At 48.9% G+C, this 21314-nt stretch overlaps 1 protein-coding gene across 2 annotated transcripts in view; it reads right to left on the reverse strand.

Moving 5' to 3' along the window:
* TBC1D19 (TBC1 domain family member 19) overlaps positions 1-21314 on the reverse strand; it is a 989099-nt gene that overhangs the window by 441007 nt on the left and 526778 nt on the right. For both annotated transcript variants that reach the window (XM_086964506.1, XM_086964505.1), the window contains exon 11: positions 16436-16548. In XM_086964506.1, the coding sequence (XP_086820632.1) occupies positions 16436-16548 (113 nt within the window). The remainder of the gene's footprint in view (positions 1-16435; positions 16549-21314) is intronic.

The raw sequence follows: 21314 nt of genomic DNA on the forward strand, positions 1-21314 counted from the left end.
GAGTGGGCTAAAGAACGGTGATGGATTAAACCCAGATCTTTTGACTGGGTGTGAGTGTTTGATTGATTCAGATGCTCCGTCCATTACCACCCACTTTGTACCGCTTTCGGCCACCATAAGTGTGGCAGGGTATGCTCAGACGTGAGTCCCTTGCTCACTTTGCCACTGGATTCAAGCAAGCCGGGCTGAAGACGGCTGGAATGCCAGAAACCGGTCCTCGGAAGCTTGTTTCCGGTCCAGGGAAGACATGCTTTGGCAGTTCGGGCTGGACTGTTCCCATGAGGCATAGGGTCAGACTGATTTGCATATAGCCATGTCTGAACTGGGGTGGCAGAGTGGGCTAAAGAACGGTGATGGATTAAACCCAGATCTTTTGACTGGGTGTGAGTGTTTGATTGATTTAGATGCTCCGTCCATTACCACCCCCTTTTGTACCGCATTCAGATGAATGGCATCCTTTCTCACAGGACGCACCCAAAGAGTCCACTTTTTTCCCTTCACGTCCCAAGCCAAGCACACCATCTTCGGCATCCCACAAGGGTCATCCCTTAGCCCAACGCTCGTCACCATCTACGTGACACCACCCGCTGACATCATCAGATCGGACGACATCAACAACATCTTCTATGCCGCTGAAACCCAGCTCGTTCTCTCACTCTCAGCCAACCCAACCTCAATGAAGACCAACTTTCACAACTGCATGAAGACCGTCTCAGCCTGGATGAAGGATAAGGGCCTGAGGCTCAACAGGGAAAAAACTGAATTGCAGATCTTGGGCAAATACACCACCCTTTGGAATGACTCCTGGTGCAGAACTGAGACCGACTCTCACGCCAAAAAGACAATGACCGCAACCACGGCATCATCCTCGACAGCTAACTTTCATGAATCACCAGGTCAATGCCGTGTCCTCAGCCTTGTTCCACATGCTTTGAAAATCTTCCAGTGGCTCCCCGTAAGCACCAGGAAGATGGTAACTCAGGCCATTATCACCAGCCAACTGGACTACGGCAGCGCACTCTTTACAGGCACTAAACCCAAACCCATGCAAAGACTCCAGATGATCCAGAACGCAGCCGCCAGACTAATCCTCACCCTGACCAAGAGAACCCACATCACCAGGCACCTGAAAGACCTCCACTGGCTGCCGGCCCAGAAGAATTGCCATATTAGGATCCTGACCCATGCCTCCAAAGCCCTCCACGACCACGGGCCACTGGAGTCAAGCTATCCAGGCTGATGAAGGCTGATAGCCAGAAACCGGTCCTTGGATGCTTGATTCCGGTCTGGCAAAGACATGGCTTGGTAGTTCGGACTGGACTGTTCCCATGAGGCACAGGTTCAGAGCTGATTTGCATATAGCCAGTGTCTAACCCAGGGTGGTGTGGAGTGCAAAAAAACGATGGATTTAGGCCCAGATCCTTGTACTGGGGTGAATGTATGACATTGTTCTACATTCTGTCCATCAACCGTGTTTTTTGCAATTTTCACCCCGAGTGTGCTGGGTATACTCAGACGTGAGTCCCAGGTTTTCCACACCACTGGAGTCAAGCTATCCAGGCTGATGAAGGCTGATAGCCAGAAACCGGTCCTTGGATGCTTGATTCCGGTCTGGGAAAGACATGGCTTGGTAGTTCGGACTGGACTGTTCCCATGAGGCACAGGGTCAGAGCTGATTTGCATATAGCCAGTGTCTAACCCAGGGTGGTGTGGAGTGCAAAAAACAACGGATTTAGGCCCAGATCCTTGTACTGGGGTGAATGTATGACATTGTGCTACATTCTGTCCATCAACTGTGTTTTTTGCAATTTTCACCCGAGTGTGCTGGGTATACTCAGACGTGAGTCCCAGGCTCTCCACACCACTGGAGTCAAGCTATCCAGGCTGATGAAGGCTGATAGCCAGAAACCGGTCCTTGGATGCTTGATTCCGGTCTGGGAAAGACATGGCTTGGTAGTTCGGACTGGACTGTTCCCATGAGGCACAGGGTCAGAGCTGATTTGCATATAGCGAGTGTCTAACCCAGGGTGGTGTGGAGTGCAAAAACGATGGATTTAGGCCCAGATCCTTGTACTGGGGTGAATGTATGACATTGTTCTACATTCTGTCCATCAACTGTGCTTTTTGCAATTTTCACCCCGAGTGTGCTGGGTATACTCAGACGTGAGTCCCAGGCTCTCAACACCACTGGAGTCAAGCTATCCAGGCTGATGAAGGCTGATAGCCAGAAACCGGTCCTTGGATGCTTGATTCCGGTCTGGGAAAGACATGGCTTGGTAGTTCGGACTGGACTGTTCCCATGAGGCACAGGGTCAGAGCTGATTTGCATATAGCCAGTGTCTAACCCAGGGTGGTGTGGAGTGCAAAAAAAACGATGGATTTAGGCCCAGATCCTTGTACTGGGGTGAATGTATGACATTGTTCTACATTCTGTCCATCAACTGTGTTTTTTGCAATTTTCACCCCGAGTGTGCTGGGTATACTCAGACTTGAGTCCCAGGCTCTCGACACCACTGGAGTCAAGCTATCCAGGCTGATGAAGGCTGATAGCCAGAAACCGGTCCTTGGATGCTTGATTCCGGTCTGGGAAAGACATGGCTTGGTAGTTCGGACTGGACTGTTCCCATGAGGCACAGGGTCAGAGCTGATTTGCATATAGCCAGTGTCTAACCCAGGGTGGTGTGGAGTGCAAAAAAACGATGGATTTAGGCCCAGATCCTTGTACTGGGGTGAATGTATGACATTGTTCTACATTCTGTCCATCAACTGTGTTCTTTGCAATTTTCACCCCGAGTGTGCTGGGTATACTCAGACGTGAGTCCCAGGCTCTCCACACCACTGGAGTCAAGCTAACCATGCTGGTGAAGGCTGATAGCCAGAAACCGGTCCTTGGATGCTTGATTCCGGTCTGGGAAAGACATGGCTTAGTAGTTCGGACTGGAAGTTCCCATGAGGCACAGGGTCAGAGCTGATTTGCATATAGCCAGTGTCTAACCCAGGGTGGTGTGGAGTGCAAAAAAACGATGGATTTAGGCACAGATCCTTGTACTGGGGTGAATGTATGACATTGTTGTACATTCTGTCCATCAACTGTGTTTTTTGCAATTTTCACCCCGAGTGTGCTGGGTATACTCAGACGTGAGTCCCAGGCTCTCCACACCCATGGAGTCAAGCTATCCAGGCTGATGAAGGCTGATAGCCAGAAACCGGTCCTTGGATGCTTGATTCTGGTCTGGGAAAGACATGGCTTGGTAGTTCGGACTGGACTGTTCCCGTGAGGCACAGGGTCAGAGCTGATTTGCATATAGCCAGTGTCTAACCCAGGGTTGTGTGGAGTGCAACAAAAAAACGATGGATTTAGGCCCAGATCCTTGTACTGGGGTGAATGTATGACATTGTTCTACATTCTGTCCATCAACTGTGTTTTTTGCAATTTTCACCTCTAGTGTATGCAGAGCATATGGCGCTCTATTGACAGGCCAGGTACCCGCACATTCACCCTCCTGCCTGCGCGTGGTGTTGTGTTGCGCGCCTCTCTCACCAGTCTGCTGGACTGTGTTCTCAAAGTGGCTGTGCGCCGTGTTTGTTTCCGTGCTGCAGCTGTTGTTGGCAGTGCCACTGGCATGGGTGTCACACGGTGCGGTTGTGGCGCGCCTGTTGTTGCTGAGGTGGTCCTGTCCACAGGGGCAGGTGGTGGGACTACTGATGGTGCTGCTGTTTGCCCTGATGGTCCTGGTTGAGGGGCAGGATGGACGTCTGCCTCGGTGTCCTTAGGATTGTCATCTATGTGCAGGGCCTCACTATCAGTGCTGGGTTCTTCAGCGCCACCTGTGATGTAAAGTGGACGTTGATTAATTACATGTATCTTGCACATGTAACGACACAGCAGGTGGGGTTTTTAGAGTTTCAGAAAGGTTGGGCGCACTACCTAGTGTGAACGTTAAGGTGTGAAATAAACTTAGTATAGGTTATGATGCGGAAGGGCGAGCGGATAAGTCCCCTTAACTGCTCTAATGTGGGTTAGAAATCTAACCTACAAGACAATAAATAACTGCAATGCCCACGCACACACGAATCACAGTATAATCACAAAGTAGGCAAGGTTACAAAAACATTCTAGGTGTAGAGCTCAAATTAAGACAATTGCAATCCAGTTCAGTTTCTTTGGGAAATAGATGTAGGTTTATTGGTTCCACAACCAGCCATCTTGCACAGGTAAGGTTGCTACATGCATGCAGGCTAGCATTCCCTGACTGGCTATAGGATTGACTCTCACTGGACAGGTCTGGCTGTATGGGGCTAGATGGAAATTGTGGTCAAACTACATGTCACACAATGCAATAGGGCTTTTCTGGTGTGCATGGACTGCATGACTGGGGTTTCTAATGGGTAGCTCTGGGGTCATGGCCATTGTTAGGGGGACAGGGTCGCAGTCGCATGGCACTTACCTTGGGAATCGTGGGTGAGTAGGGAGGAGTCCAGCCGGGTCACCCCCACGCATGCCTTAGGATTCAGTGTGTCCTCCACGAGGTCCTCCAGTGGAGTGTTGGGTGGTACTGTGGGCTCTCCTCCTCCTGTTGCAACACGCTCCCCCAGCCTCTCTGCAATCCTCTCCTTGGCACGTCCTCTGAGGTCGTACCACCTCTTCTTTAAATCATCTATGGAGCGCTGGGTCACTCCCACGGAATTTACTTTGGCGCGGATGCGCAGCCAAATCCTTCTTTTGTCCGCCTCAGGCACCCTCCTTGAGTCCTTCCCAAAGAGCCGGTCGTGGTCTTTGCTCACTCCCTCAATGAGGTATACCAATTCTTGCTCAGAAAACATTTTTTTTCGTTTCCTTCCTGAGGAACTGCCCCCTGCTGCTTCCTGGGTCATTTTCTGCAGTGGGGTGTCTCCTGATTTTGAGCTGAGGTGGTCTGGAGTGGAGCTCTGGACAGTGCTGCTTCCACTTCAGGCTCAGTATGCAAAATGAGGGTGGGAACTGCCTGATTCCTGGTTGTGATGTCATCACTGTGCTCGAAATGTGACTTCCCGTTTTTGCAATCTCGCAATTAGTGAGATCGCAATTTGCGATTTCGGTAATTGTGAGATCGCAATTTCAACATGAAAAACGGCCGATTCTGCGAATTTTATGCGATTTGGGGGAAATCGCAATCGGCAATTGCGGCCGATTGTGATTCGCTTTTTTTACTCGCTGTTGTTCATGAATCCCATTCTGCGATTTCTAAATTGTGATCGGTATTTCTCGCAATTTAGAAATCGCAGATTTTGGGTTTGATGAATCTGGGGGTAAGTGTTTTATTTATGTTTCAAAAACCCAAACATAAATAAAAAGCATTTTCATTTCCAATGGCAATAGCTCAAACTTAAGTAAATGCGAGACCTATTGCACTGAAATGCTTTTTTGTATAACTGAAGTGAATGTATTTAGTTGTGGTCTCAGATTTGTTTTTTACTTAAAATAATGCACAGTGGAGTAAAGTGATTTACATAGGATCACACATTTTGGCTAAATGGGAAAACTAAGTAAAGTAGGTACAATCAGGGGACCAACTATATGTGCATCTCTATTTGTGTGTCCTAACAGTATACATTATTTTACATCAGTTTATTAGGCACAAGCGCTAAATAAAATTACAGATTCACCCCGTGCAGAGAGCGCTGTTGTGGTGTCAAGAATTTGCTGTGCGGCTACATTCAGATGCTGACACGTCACTTCCAAAACATGAACCCCTGACCGAATAATATGAGGGAATTTGTAGACACTTTCGTAGACACTCGTCGGTGATGGGTGCCAACAAAGAGTGTCACACCACCAAAACGGAAGAAAGACTAACCTGACCATGTTCGAATCCTGGCTTCAGCTCAACATCCTGTCATTTTGAGTAAATCATTTAATATCCCTGTGCCTAGATAAAAGATCTGACCTTGAATGATTTCATCTTGTGCTTATGAAAAAGAAAGTTTTCGCTACATAAAACGTGCAGAAAAGAAATCTTGTACATTCTTGAAAAACTATCAACATCATTTTTGGATATAAGATTCAAAAATATTTAGCAACTCATCAATTATGTTATTTCCATCTGATCTTTCCGGCGCTGTTTTTGATGTATTTGCATTGGTAATGTGGGTCTACAATTGAAACTACATGTCCCATAATGCAAGACGGAGAAGAAGAAGAAATGGGATGTGTGAAGCTTGTTTGGTGACCGAAATGCAGCTCAAACACAGCCAAATGCCCAAATCCCTATTTCGCACCATTTCAGATGTGGATTTCCTCACCCTATCATATGCACTCGTTTCTAAAGGTGAAATTGGACTAGAATATGGACTGGTCCGATTTTCTTTTTATTTTTTATTGAAATTTAGGACGTAGAATCACAAACAGCAAATCAACCCCCCTCCCCCAAATGAGCATACAGCATGTATAAAGTGACAATAATTCTCTGTGCAAACCTCTCTTTGTAGTATACACAGCCATGTAGCCAACAACCCATCAGAGGGCAGGCGGCGGTCTTCGCAAATTGCTAGGCCTGGACAACCCAGAAATGTAGAGAACTGGACGGAAGCCCCAGCTATCACTAAAGCCCCCCCCCCCCCCCCCCCCCCCAGTATCACAACTTAACGTCCCATGCCGACTAACCTACCCCGGCATCAGCCCTGCATGACTCATTCAGTGTCAATTTACCACCATGCTCTTCAGAGCTGCGGGCTTATCCCATGTCCCACAGTGTGTCGTCTCAACCCTGCCATTCCGTGTGCTCTCCGAGTCCTCTTCAGAGCCCCTACCGCTTAAGTATGCTTGGTACAGCCCCCAGAATTTTTTCGGACGGCTAGTGGGGGGGTGGGGGGGGGGGGAGTATCTCGCTATAGTGTTCAGATTGTGTGCAGCAGTATAACATGTCGTTTGCCCAGCGTTTCACCATGGGGATTGGTCCTCTCATCCAGCATAGGGCCACCACCCGTTTGGCAATGAACAACGCCATGTCCACCAGCCTACGGACTGCCCTGGGCAGTCTACTAGAGTTACCCAAAAGCGCCAGTGCGGGATCCGGGACCAACTCAACCTCCACTATTCTACTCAGCTCTGCGAATATGGAATCCCAATATGCTCCTACTCTCGGGCACTGCCATGCCATATGTAGGAAATCCGCCTCCGGTGCTCGGCACCTCTCACAATCTGCCGACTGGCGGAGGCCGTACCTGTGCAGTCGCTCGGTGGTGTAATTAACTCTATTAATGAATTTGATTTGGTGGCAGTGATCACAAACATCGGAGAGAACACCCCCTTCCCAAGTAAAGTCACCAGTAATTTTTCAACGAACTGCTCCATATTGCCTGTCTGCGTCGCCTCCGAAATGCCAGTAATGCGCAAGTTACAGCGGCGTGACTGGGCCTCCAAATCGTCTGTTTTATCTTGTAGTGCCTGCATGAGCTCCATATGTGCCTCTTCAACTTCAGTGAGCCGTCTTTCGGACATGTCGTGTCTTTCCGCATGTTTGTCAATCCTTTCCGCTATCCTGTCCATTCTATAGGTGAGGGTGTCTATTTTCGAGCCTAAGGACGTCATGCTGTTCTGGAGGCCTTTTTCCATCGCAAGGAGCAGATTACGTAGGTCCGTGCCCGCTCCAGCCTCCCCGCCAGTCTGCGCATCGGTTCTATCCTCTCCGTTGTGTCTTGCGACTTTGAGCGTCTTTGGTCAAAGGATAGTTTGCTCTGCGTCTTGTCCCCTCGTCCCATGTTTCCAGACGTCCCCGGCACGGCGAACTCCGGCGTGGCAAGTAAATCGCAAGTTTAGGCTCCAATGACCACTACCAGCAGCCTCAGGCTAGTAGGGCCACAACTTCCTAGAGGAGAACAGCAGAGATCTGTGTCGCACCAACCACACGCCTATTCTGCCAGAAACAGTTGCCTCCCACTTGCTGCAGACAAGGCCCTGGGCGGCACCCGCTTCAATGGTAACTCCGCAGGGCAACTACCCTCACTAGGCAGGCCGCCGTACTCTGGCTCTCCGGGACAGGGCTACCCCCTGCAGTACTGTCAGCCTTCTACTATTGTGTGGCTCCCTGGGGCTATACACCACCTTGTGCTGGCCTCAGCCACCGTCGCAGGGGAACGTAGGGGGAGGGGAGGGGGGTCCGTGGTCCTCGTCTCACTCGTCTGTTACGCTATTTCTTCCCCTATGCACCCTCCGCCAGGTGGTCTCTTGCCGCCTCACTCCGCCGCACAGCCAGACAGTCCGCCTCACCTCAGGCAGCTATGGAGGATAGCACACTTGGTTAATGCTCCGACATGAGCCGCCACTGGGCCTTCCCCGCAGCACACAGGGGAGTGCCGCCCGCCTCCGCTGGAATTTCTTGGTTCTCCACAATCTCACTTTCGCAGCTCACGCACTCGCGGCCCCCCCGCAGCAGTCGGGCCGCAGTCCCTGCAATCGCTGCCCCTCCTCCAGTCACCTCACCTCCGGGCCGCTGCAGCACCTCTGACGTCGAGGGAGGCAGAGGGTAAGGGGGGAACGCTTTGTCACTAGTCTCCCTCGTCGATGCTCCCGGACTTCACGCCCGCCCGGCCAGGCTCTGGGCCGCTGCTCCCGCTCTGTCCGTAGCAGCCGCAAACACCATGGCCGCACGTACAGCGACATAGCTCGGCCTCAGGAAACACTCAAGGCCGCGGTTGCCAGGCTCTCCGATCCTCCAGGCCACCGGAGCCGATATCTCCTGCATTCGGGACCTTCTCTCAATACGCCAGCTCTCTACCGGCGACTGTAAGTACCCACTAGCTCAGGGGGAGTCACAGTGCCGTTTTTACACAGATCCAATGCAGGATTATGGCAAATATTAGGCGCAACTGGATGGAGCTCAAGGCTTAGGCAGCCTTCACGGTTGGTGGCAAGCTCTGCCCCCTGGTCCGATTTTCTTTTTACCTACGCACTTCCAGTCACGTCACAAGTTCTTCAGTTGGAAAGACATGTTTGGAGAGCGTGGTGATGGTGAGGGCAAGTGGCAAGTGTTTAGGTCTTTGGGGGTTGAGAAATGGCGATTTCTTTGTGGTTTCTGCGACCTGGTTATCCGGACTGCTGCGGGAAGATGTTGCAATCGAAATATTTGGAGATTGTTTATCCTAGCACGTGGTATCCGGTAATGATGGGCCTGTTTCTGGGATTAGCTTATTTTTTTGGGTGGGGGGCAGTTTTATGTAGCGCAAACTCGTCCCAAAGGTGCAGGAGCGCTTTACATGAGCACCAGTTGAATTGCAGATGGACACATTCCCTTTTTGGTGGCACGAGGAAATGAAGTGATTTGCCCAGAATCACAGGATGTTGAGCAGACGAGACTGAAATGGGGTCAATGGCCACGAGCGTGATATCTCTGCTACATAAAACAATTGTTACCTTTCTGTTTTGCAAAGGGGGGGGGTCGAGTACATGCAAAATGCTCACATAAAGCTTAGTTTCAAGCAGTGGCTTCTTAGACAAGCAATAAAAACAACAAGCCGAGATTGTCCCGGCAGCCTCCAAAGTGAAAGCGCACACAGCGCGCTGAATATAAACAAAGCACTTTGTCCAGCCCGAAGTAAGATAAACTCAATACAGAAAATAGTACTTACAACATCAAACAATGCAATAGGACCCGCATTCACGCTAGACCTATTGCATTGGAAACTGGAGTGCGGGCGGACGAGAAGGCATGAACAGGAGTGCGGGGGAGGGGTGGGATGGGGGGCGGGGTTGGTAAGAGAAGAAAATAGTGTTTGAGGTAAAGGGGCGAGTAGCCATTGAAGGATACAAATGACGACATGGCCATCATGAGAAGGGACTAACATGCCTAAAACTAATCGGAAGGCAGCATTTAGGACCTAAGCCAATGAAAAAGAAGGGCAGAGAGTGGGCGGAGCTTCCACAAACCTTCCACGCTAAACTGAATACTGCATGCCTCGCAAAGCGAACAGCAAATGCTCTGCAACGCTTGGATCAACTTACCAAATCAAACTCCAGAATGTTTTGTTACGGCAAATGACTGACTTACTGCAGAAAATACTCAAGTGTTATTAAACGTTTTAGAGGTACCTTACATCTAACTGCATATATAACCCTGATTACTAAATATGAGTGGTCTAGCCTACTAGAATACGTTAGATAGATGCCTGCTTAACACTGTGCGCACAGAGTGTGCATATTGACTTTTTTATACACTATATACTATACTCATGAGAACAGAAGATTTGTTTCTCAGAGTGTTAATCAGTGAATATACATGGTCACAGCGTGCTGGACAAAACTGAGATTGATTAGTGATTTTCACATACGCATTAGAGGGAGGAGAGGAAATGGGAGGAGACACAATGAATATTCATATATAGAAGAAAACATGTCAAGATTTCTGAATTGCCTGATGCTTGCTTTGACATATATGAACTTTGTCAGTGGATTACACAAAACAAGAGAGTGAATGCTCAGTAGCACTACAAGTATTACTTTATCCAATGAAATAGAGGTCAAAGTAAAACAAAGAGAATGTTAAATGAGGTCCCAAGTGCCAGATCCCTTTCCCTTAAACTGTAAATTGTTCCCCCAATTGGCAATACCTTTTACACCTCCTGTAAGTCTTCAGTAAATGAAATCCCTGGTACCTAGTGCAGGGAAGCTAAAGAAGGTCTCTAAGGGCTGCAGCATACATTTCGCCATCCTAAGAGACCCCCTTAGCACCAATCTGCAAACTGCCATTGCAGGACGCGTGCCATGGTGAAGAGTAAAGTGAAGACAAGACATGGCACACCTCCTGTGACAATGCATGCACTGTAGGTCAGTCACCCCTACAGCAGTTCTTACAGCCCTATGGAATATGTACTATATTACATGTGTGGACATATCGGCACAAGCAGGTATGCCTCTCTGACGTCTAAGTCGATTCTCAGATATTACAAATGAACAGGGAAGCCATGTTGAGTGCATATGATATCAAACATCTTGTATTAATAAACCAAGAGAAACAACCTTGACCACAAAGTTTTAATTACGAGTTACCTGAATCACGAAGTCCGAACCATGAACAATCCTTAACGACGACTTTCCAGAACCACGACTATTCTAAACAACGAACGATCTAAGACTGCCAAAGCCTGACATTTCCCATTCCCAAAACTCCTTGCTCCAGAGAAACACTCTGCATGGTACGTCACTCCCCTTCGCACCCCCTGACCTGACAAGCTCATTGACCCCTGGCATGATTCACTCAGCACTGCAGCCACCAGGCAGGTGGGCTCTGAGGAGCACGAGGTCATGCAGTCAGCTTTCATCCTGCCAGCTTTGTACAAGGTCGGGGGCACAGCGTTAATAGGAATGCTCGGCCTCAGCCAAAAAGGGAAGATGGAGGGTGTGGGGGTCTCCCCCACAAATACACTGTTTAAATTAATCTATTAATAGATTTCTTTAAAAAAATGTCAAACATTATGATTTAAAAGAAAAATATGGTGTAAATATGTAATGAGCTATGTAAATATTTCTTCGTGGTCTAGGAACTCCTAATAAAAAAAGTAGCGTTTTGGGATTGATCGTTGTTTAGCCATTGTGGCTAAGGAATTTGTGGTTTAGACAGTAGTGGTTAAATCATACATCCATACACCAACACTGATTCCTGTGATGGATTTATTATTACATACACGCAGAGGCCCCCTGAAAACCTACAGACTACCTCTGTAATGGCTGACTGGGGTAGACCAGCCTGCAACAACAGATAGGTTTCTGACCCCTGCAGGTTAGAGCCCACGCTCTCTGGGGGCAGAAACAATGCCTGCTCCAGCCAGAGGTGTTGTCACCTCCTACAAGCAGGATGGATAAGTAATCAGCATATCAAGGCAGGAGGATTCAAACGCCTCTGCCGCCTTTGATATGCAACACAAGGCTTCCCCAGACAGGGGAAATGCCACCCTCTGCCCCAGTCCCATTTGGCACCAGGACAGGTAGTAAAATTAGCTAGTCAGGAGGCGTGTTCCCCTCTCAGGGTAGTACCACCCGTAAAGTGGCCTACCTGAAGTGAACACGACATTTAGAATTCCACCATCTTAGTTTTGGCGGAATTAGGCTCTCTGGGTCGGGGTTATGCCCACTCCCGCTGGAAGTGGTCACAAAGAGGGCGTAGACACCCTAAAGGTGAGTGGCACATTGGCTACTACCTGTCACTTTCTGTAAAGACTCTAAATTGAATTCAGATTTGATGACTCAAGAAGAGAGGACAAAGAAGAGCCGCGGGAAAAGCTGGAAATGAAGACTACTGTGGCTTTTTTTGCCAAGCTCTGCCTGCACCAATCTCGAAAATCATGACAAGCAAGTCATCCTGCATCAAACACGCTTCCAAAACCCCGGGAGACTGCCAGCCCTTAGAAAATTGCCAGCAATCTCCCTTAGAGTAGAGGAGCTACTCCCCTGTAGCCTGCAGGCACCAAAAAAGCAAAGTCTGATCTACTATGTTGCTGCTCCCCGGCCAGCCCGACGCAACAGCCCCCCAGAAAGATTACCCTGTGCTCCTGAAGGCCAGATCTATTCCTCCACCAAATCAGAGGACACCAGGACCAACCAGAGCCACACAGGACTCTACACAGTGTACCTCTTTGTGGTCCACTATATAAGCTTCCTACAGAGTCCATGGTGGAAGCATAAGATATCTAGCAACATATGAGGCCTGTACAGAACTGATAATGAGGTCTAGTCAGACAATAAAACTCACAGGTGACAGGGCTAAACGTCAGTGTTGGGAGATCGTCCAGTAATGCAGTAGGATAGCAGGACATGTGTCCAGCTCGGAGGTAGGAGGTAGAAGATGAGTACTACCTAGAAAGGTAATTACTGTTTAAAGCTGGCTAATGGTGGTGTTATGTCGAGTGTAAGGTTAGTAGGACGCACTAATGAAGTACAACGAGTAATTTCCCCGGTTGCATACATATAGAGCATAGGAAAAATGGAAACAATTGATGCATGCTAAGCAGCAATATGATGCCTATCATAGGAGGAATGCAACACCTAACCGAGCAGCTGAGACGACTGATGGTGATGCCTACATCAGTAGACTACATTAAATCATAGTAATTTTCTAAGAGTCTGATAGTGCTTTAACTCAAAAATGATATAGAGCTCTCCAGCTTCCAGTCATACAATGAGAATCTCGTATGCTGCATACTGCCTTTTTTTGGGGGGGTACACCTGGTTAGATTTCCATAGCCTCAGAGTTGCGGGTAGCTTGCAACGGAGATAGAGAAAAAAGATCAGTGTCTTACACCCCCTCCATATGTGCTATACACATTTCAAAAGGTGCACCTGCTGAGGACCATGGCAGTGCGCCCTATTATCATACATGTGCTGAATTTTCTGCCCTCAGGGCAGATGTAAACTCACAGCTGCCCCCTGGAGGCAGTGAGTTCAGTGAAATACAGGGCTACTGCTAACAAGTTGGCCAGTGTTTCACTGTGCAGGCGATGTCTGGGAGGGCCATGTGGCCCCTTTTATCCCTTCCAGAGGGCTGCCCATGGGTGGTGCACTAACAGTGTGCCATCTTTTTGAGGTGCATTGATAGATCTGATGCTACAGGTGCGTCAGTGCAATCAGTATTACAGCAGGGGCCACACATGTATCTGTGACTTCTTCTGTAATACCACAGCAATACGACAGCACTCCGGGCCGCACAATGCAGATGCACATGGCGATTGCAACCCCCTATGTATAGCACAGCCCCAGGACGGCCAGAGGGCTTGAAGGATATGTGAGAGGCTTACACATTTTGTTGACCCTTCCCATATCACATGATCATAATACATACTTCAAGTATCTTAGAGCTGACAAAGTCTGCAAAATGTTTCTCCCTAAAATCTCAGTACAGCCTACATGACAGGGCATAACTTATTGCAGGAAAATGTCCTTGGGACAGGCCCAGCTTCTACACGAGTATGGGTGGTTCGCCTACCCACCCATCGGAGAGACAAGGTTATATAGCTTTGTGCTTGGTTACCACAGTTGCCGGGCAGCCACGGTATGGTAAGCCATTGTTATGAGTGGGTGCATGTTAAACTGTTGATGGGTGAGCACACTTTGTAACCCGCTGTTGTGTTTGGTCACTGTGGGACCTGTTGCTAAAGAGGGTGGCAAGGAAACCAATCACTGCTAAGGAGTTTGCTTATAAGCTCAGCGTAAAAGCTGTTAGAGACTAGCATGCAACAATTATGATTGTTATTATGGTTATGAGCAATTTCAATACTGTTCCCATATGAGAATACAATGCATTAGTCACACCATATCATTATTACAACATGCACACACCACTTAGTAAGAGAAGTTTGAGAGGCACTATTCCCAAAGGTCCTCATTACAAGTTGGGTGTAATAAGTGTAATAAGGTAGGGCAAGTACCACTACCCACAGAATGCAACATTTACCAGGTGTGGTAAATACCTCCTATTCCAAGTTTTCAACATGAAACAGAGGCAAAACATGCCCAATTGTTTTTAACACACCTAATTTTGCATATTTTACCTTTATTGAAGGCCTTTACTTTCAACAGATTTCTGCAGGTTTACCCTACTCAGATCTGTCAGAGGCAACACTGTGAGGCAGTGGCATAACAATTGCCTCTGTGGTATGGGGGTACCAAATTCGAAGAGGCTCCCCCCACAGCACTGTGGACTGGCGGGCCTAAGAGCTTCTGACGGGGCCCAGTGCATGGGGGGCGCCCTCCATGCACTTTGCATGGGGCCTTTCTTAAGTTTTGTTACCCCACTGCTGTGAAGGTGTAATATCAACTTGTAATGCCAAGCCATTTGCATATTCAGAATTTAGCCATAAACCTGTTAATGAGAGCCAGATTAGCAAACCACTAAATCTCCTCGAGCACGCAAAAGTTCTGCGAACACACGAAATTGCTTGTTCTGCCCGTTCGCGCTGCCTTTTTCCTGTTCGTGAACGCTGTTTGCGTGCTCGGGGAGAAATATCTTGCGGACACGCATTTTGAAAGCGCAAACAAGCAAAAAATTCCGTGAAGCCACAGATCGCTGAATTGTTGGCAAATCCGCGTTCTCCACAGAGCGCAAAATTACCTAAATTCCGCAAGCGGAAAGGAATTTACTGCCCAGGCCTAAAAAACACACGACCGCATGGACACTTTTGTGAGTCTCAGTCTGGAAAAGGCAAAAGGAAAATACATTCCCAGTAAGCAACATCATGAACTCATATAGACTCTTTGCAATATCGCGTTTCCTACGCTGAAAGCTAAAAACGTGATAAAAAATACAACAAGCTCTGAAAAAGGAGTTAGCATGCTTAAAATTTATCTGCTGAGTTGGACGATGGCACTGAAACTTCAATTAAGATACAATGCTGATAAAAAATGTTGGAGTACAAAAGTCGGTGAACATAGCAAAACACACATTACATCAGCACAGCTGTGCCGAGGCCAACCATTCCCAGAAGAAAACAGCCAGATCCAAACACCTGTCGCTTCTTCATAGAATCCAGTGCTCAGCGCCTCTTGGCCGGCACACACTTCTTTATTAAAACAGTGTTTTATGACCCTCCGAATGTGCCTGGCTTTTCGTTGTATTATGCATGCATTTCTTATGCTTTTTTTTTTTTACTTTCTCTTGGTTTTCTACATAATACCCACATGGTGCTAATGTTGCCGATACTGTGTTTGTGTACTCGGGATGAACCTCTACATTTCCCAGGACCCTCTCTGTTTCTAATATTATACGGGGTTAGCAGAGTCACTACCTCAACAGGGACTTAGCACAATTCAGACAAAATCCTGAGATTGACTGTCACTCCAACACAAGAAGCTAAGGAATTCCCTAGCAAACATACCGCGGTTTATGTCCCACAGGTCCCGCACATTCTGCAGAACAGCGCCATTCATCACACACTATGACAGGAAGAGGCCGCCGTGAAAGCCGCAGTAGAGACTCTAAAGAAAGTTGTTCAGGAGCTAAAAAATAAGTCCCCAGCTTCATTAAAAGCCTGATTATTAAAGGACGCTCACTTACCCGTCATATTGAAATGAAACCACACTCTCTTGTGATCTAAGAAAGGGACATGGTGGGCTCTCCCACGATGCTGTAAATAGGAGCACCTGACTGCAAACGACGACAATGAAACAAGGCCACGCGCCGTGCCAGTTGTTTCTTTATCTCATCATTACCAAGAAATAAAGCAATAATATATATATATATATATATATATATATATATATATATATATATATATATATATATATATATATATATATATATATATATATATATATATATATATGTGGTTCATGCCAAGCAAAGCTGCCAATAGTTGTTTTACATTGTAAACAATCAACATTGCCCAGCTTTACGGTTTCTTTCGAGTGCTCGAACTCTCTACACTCCACTAACATTCCTGCTATAAACTCTACAATACTTCATATTCTTACCTCTGGGTGGTTCGAGATGTTCAACATAAGTGCCCACAATTCAGCACGGAGGGCAGTTGGACATCCTTGTCTCACGTACTGTTGAGCTGCAGCACTATCTTGTTCTGATAAAACTAGAAAAAAAGGACAAATTATTCCCTCTCACAGTTTGTTCCGAAACGAGTTCCTAGCAGGAATACGGTGGCGTCCCTCACTACTTTCATCAGCCTAACCGTTTGGCGGGTTCCAAATTAATTTAAAATCGCAGTCAGATCATTTGAATTACTAACATTAACCATTTGTGGCAGGCCTCAACTCTAGAAAAACAAGCACCCCGATAAAACAGCGACATTTATAAAATGAAACACTGCAGCCTAGTGCTTGAAATGAGGCGTATGCAATGCATTCCAATACCACCACCAATCTCCCAGCTTGCCACGCCCACCACGGAGGACACAGATCTTAATACAAGGCACTGTGACACTCGGCCCTAATCCCATTTGCACGTGTTCCCAATGTGTCTCCCCAACATAGAGGTTACTTTTGATTCAGAATTGTAATTTATTCCACAAGTCAATAGCATTACAAAGTCTACCTTATAGTACTCAAGTCTGTAGTGGGGTTGTCACCCTTCCACCAGCTGCTTCAAAGAATAATACCCGTCCTCTGGGTGATCCTGGCATCCTTATACTACAGTAATGGAATCTAAATCAGAGTGCCTGCTGCCATTGAAGAAATGACAATGGGCACAAATAAACACAACCCACCACATCTTTGAACCCTATGTTTGTATCACATCTCCCCTTCAAAGAAGGAACTGCTATAGCTCCCACGTCCTCCGACAAAATATGAGCACCTGTTTCACTGACTACATCTTAAGCCACACTCAACACACCATCAGCCAAGGTCAACTATGCTCTTTATACCCTCTGCTTCTGACTGACACGGCTTCAGCCACCCCACCTACTCCCAGCTTCACTACAAACACCCTTAGTGACTTTACGCATTCTCGATCATGCTTTGATCTGCACAGACCCAGTCATGATCTGCAACCCCCAACAATACTCACCCATGCAATGCACTGCATACCAGCAACCATAGCCTGCAATTTCTCTGTATACGTTCAGCAATATAAGCCATGCTCTAAAAACATCCACTTCTGCTCTGCACACTGGTCAGCCAGGCTCCGCACATCATCAGCCAGGCTCCGCACACCATCAGCCAGGCTCCGCACACCATCAGCCAGGCTCCGCACACCATCAGCCAGGCTCCAGTTACCGTAAGCCAGGCTCCACATACCATCAGCTTGGCTCCGCATACCATCAGTCATGCTCTGCACACCATCAGCCATGCTCCGCACACCATCAGCCAGGCTCTGCAAACCATCAGCCAGGCTACGCACACCATCAGCCAGGCTCCGCACGCCATCAGCCAGGCTCCGCACATTATCAGCCAGGCTCCGCACATTATCAGCCAGGCTCCGCACACCATCAGCCAGGCTCCGCACACCATCAGCCAGGCTCCGCACACCATCAGCCAGGCTCCGCACACCATCAGCCAGGCTCCACACATTATCAGCCAGGCTCCGCACACCATCAGCTAGGCTCCGCACACCATCAGCCAGGCTCCGCACACCATCAGCCAGTCTCCGCACATTATCAGCCAGGCTCCGCACACCATCAGTTAGGCTCCGCACACCATCAGCCAGGCTACATACACCATCAGCCAGGCTACATACACCATCAGCCAGTTTCCACACATTATCAGCCAGGCTCCGCACACCATCAGCCAGGCTCCGCACATTATCAGCCAGGCTCCACACACCATCAGCTAGGCTCCGCACACCATCAGCCAGGCTCTGCACATTATCAGCCAGGCTCTGCACACCATCAGTCAGGCTCCCCACACCATCAGCCAGGCTCCGCACACCATCAGCCAGGCTCCGCACATCATCAGCTAGGCTCAGCACACCATCAGCCAGGCTCCGCACATTATCAGCCAGGCTCCGCACACCATCAGCTAGGCTCCGCACACCATCAGCCAGGCTCCGCACACCATCAGCTAGGCTCCGCAAACCATCAGCTAGGCTCCGCACACCATCAGCCAGGCTCCGCACATTATCAGCCAGGCGCTGCACACCATCGGCCAGGCTCCGCACACCATCAGCCAGGCTCCGCACACCATCAGCTAGGCTCAGCACACCATCAGCCGTGCTCCGCACACCATCAGCCAGGCTCCGCACACCATCAGCCAGGCTCCAGTTACCGTAAGCCAGGCTCCGCACACCATCAGCCTGGCTCCGCACACCATCAGTCATGCTCTGCACACCATCAGCCATGCTCCGCACACCATCAGCCAGGCTCTGCACATCATCCGCTAGGCTCAGCACACCATCCGCTAGGCTCAGCACACCATCAGCCAGGCTCCGCACACCATCAGCCAGGCTCCGCACACCATCAGCCAGGCTCCGCACACCATCAGCCAGGCTCCAGTTACCGTAAGCCAGGCTCCACATACCATCAGCTTGGCTCCGCATACCATCAGTCATGCTCTGCACACCATCAGCCATGCTCCGCACACCATCAGCCAGGCTCTGCAAACCATCAGCCAGGCTACGCACACCATCAGCCAGGCTCCGCACGCCATCAGCCAGGCTCCACACATTATCAGCCAGGCTCCGCACATTATCAGCCAGGCTCCGCACACCATCAGCCAGGCTCCGCACACCATCAGCCAGGCTCCGCACACCATCAGCCAGGCACACCATCAGCCAGGCTCCACACATTATCAGCCAGGCTCCGCACACCATCAGCTAGGCTCCGCACACCATCAGCCAGGCTCCGCACACCATCAGCCAGTCTCCGCACATTATCAGCCAGGCTCCGCACACCATCAGTTAGGCTCCGCACACCATCAGCCAGGCTACATACACCATCAGCCAGGCTACATACACCATCAGCCAGTTTCCACACATTATCAGCCAGGCTCCGCACACCATCAGCCAGGCTCCGCACATTATCAGCCAGGCTCCACACACCATCAGCTAGGCTCCGCACACCATCAGCCAGGCTCCGCACATTATCAGCCAGGGTCTGCACACCATCAGTCAGGCTCCCCACACCATCAGCCAGGCTCCGCACACCATCAGCCAGGCTCCGCACATCATCAGCTAGGCTCAGCACACCATCAGCCAGGCTCCGCACATTATCAGCCAGGCTCCGCACACCATCAGCTAGGCTCCGCACACCATCAGCCAGGCTCCGCACACCATCAGCTAGGCTCCGCAAACCATCAGCTAGGCTCCGCACACCATCAGCCAGGCTCCGCACATTATCAGCCAGGCGCTGCACACCATCGGCCAGGCTCCGCACACCATCAGCCAGGCTCCGCACACCATCAGCTAGGCTCAGCACACCATCAGCCGTGCTCCGCACACCATCAGCCAGGCTCCGCACACCATCAGCCAGGCTCCAGTTACCGTAAGCCAGGCATACCATCAGTCATGCTCTGCACACCATCAGCCATGCTCCGCACACCATCAGCCAGGCTCCGCACATCATCCGCTAGGCTCAGCACACCATCCGCTAGGCTCAGCACACCATCAGCCAGGCTCCGCACACCATCAGCCAGGCTCCGCACACCATCAGCCAGGCTCCGCACACCATCAGCCAGGCTCCGCACATTATCAGCCAGGCTCTGCACACCATCAGCCAGGCTGCGCACACCATCAGCCAGGCTGCGCACACCATAATCCAGGCTCCACACACTATCTGCTAGGCTCCGCACAACATCGGCCAGGCTCCGCACATCATCAGCCAGGCTCTGCACACCATCAACCATACCCCAGTTACCGTAAGCCAGGCACCGCACACCATCAGCCTGGCTCCGCACACCATCAGCCAGGCTCTACAAACCATCCGCCAGGCTACACACACCATCAGCCAGGCTCTGCAAACCATCATCCAGGCTACGGACACCATCAGTCAGGCTTCGCACACCATCAGCCAGGCTCCACACACCTTCGGCCACAGTCTGACTGCATTATCTGGTTCCCCCAATGTTCAACCATAATGTGTACACGTCCAATTACGCTGTATAATAAAGATGTCCAACTAAGTTCCATCTAAGGTTGGCTACATAATATAAATGTTCTAACATTTAATCTAAATATACATAATTCACTCAATCGGTATTTAGGGTGAAAATACAGCATAAGAGTGCTCCTCCTCCTGTACCCATGTTAACTGTTCTTGCTATAAAGGTTTCTACCCTGCTGCATTGTAGAGAACAATTACATATTTAACCGCAGGTTAGGATTACAGGTGTGTACATAAATACTTAGATTTTATTGTAAGAACACCTATATAATGCAGCTGATGCAGCAGAGCAAGCCTCCCCACACAAGAATAGCCTGCATTTAAAATGGACTATAGGAAATAGATATATATAAGCTGAAAAACATCGTTGGCAAAGGTCCAGCATGGCTCTGGAGAACCAATAGCCTTAACAACACAGGTGGGTCCTTTTCTGTTTGATATGCAGAAGGCAGGCTCACAAGCACTTAGCCCATATTGGGAGTCCCATCCTCTGTTCTGCTCATTATGTTAGGATCCTTGTAAAGTACTGGCAGAGGGAGAAAAAAATCAGACTGGAGTTTGACAGAAAGCAACCCCTTTGCCATTCTGAAAATCGATGAAGTCACATAAAACAACAATCACAAACCTTTGGTACGAATGCTTGCATATATACATATATTTCTAAAAACATATTTTTTATTTGCCATTTGGTTCATCCTATGCAGGGGTATTGGCACATATCAATACTTATCATATTTAGTAATATAATTCAAATCAAAATGGCACAACTGTATATGTGTATCGCCATCTCCATTGACGTTAAC

The sequence above is a fragment of the Lissotriton vulgaris genome, chromosome 3_2, assembly GCF_964263255.1.
Source record: "Lissotriton vulgaris chromosome 3_2, aLisVul1.2, whole genome shotgun sequence".
Taxonomy (NCBI): Eukaryota; Metazoa; Chordata; class Amphibia; order Caudata; family Salamandridae; genus Lissotriton; species Lissotriton vulgaris.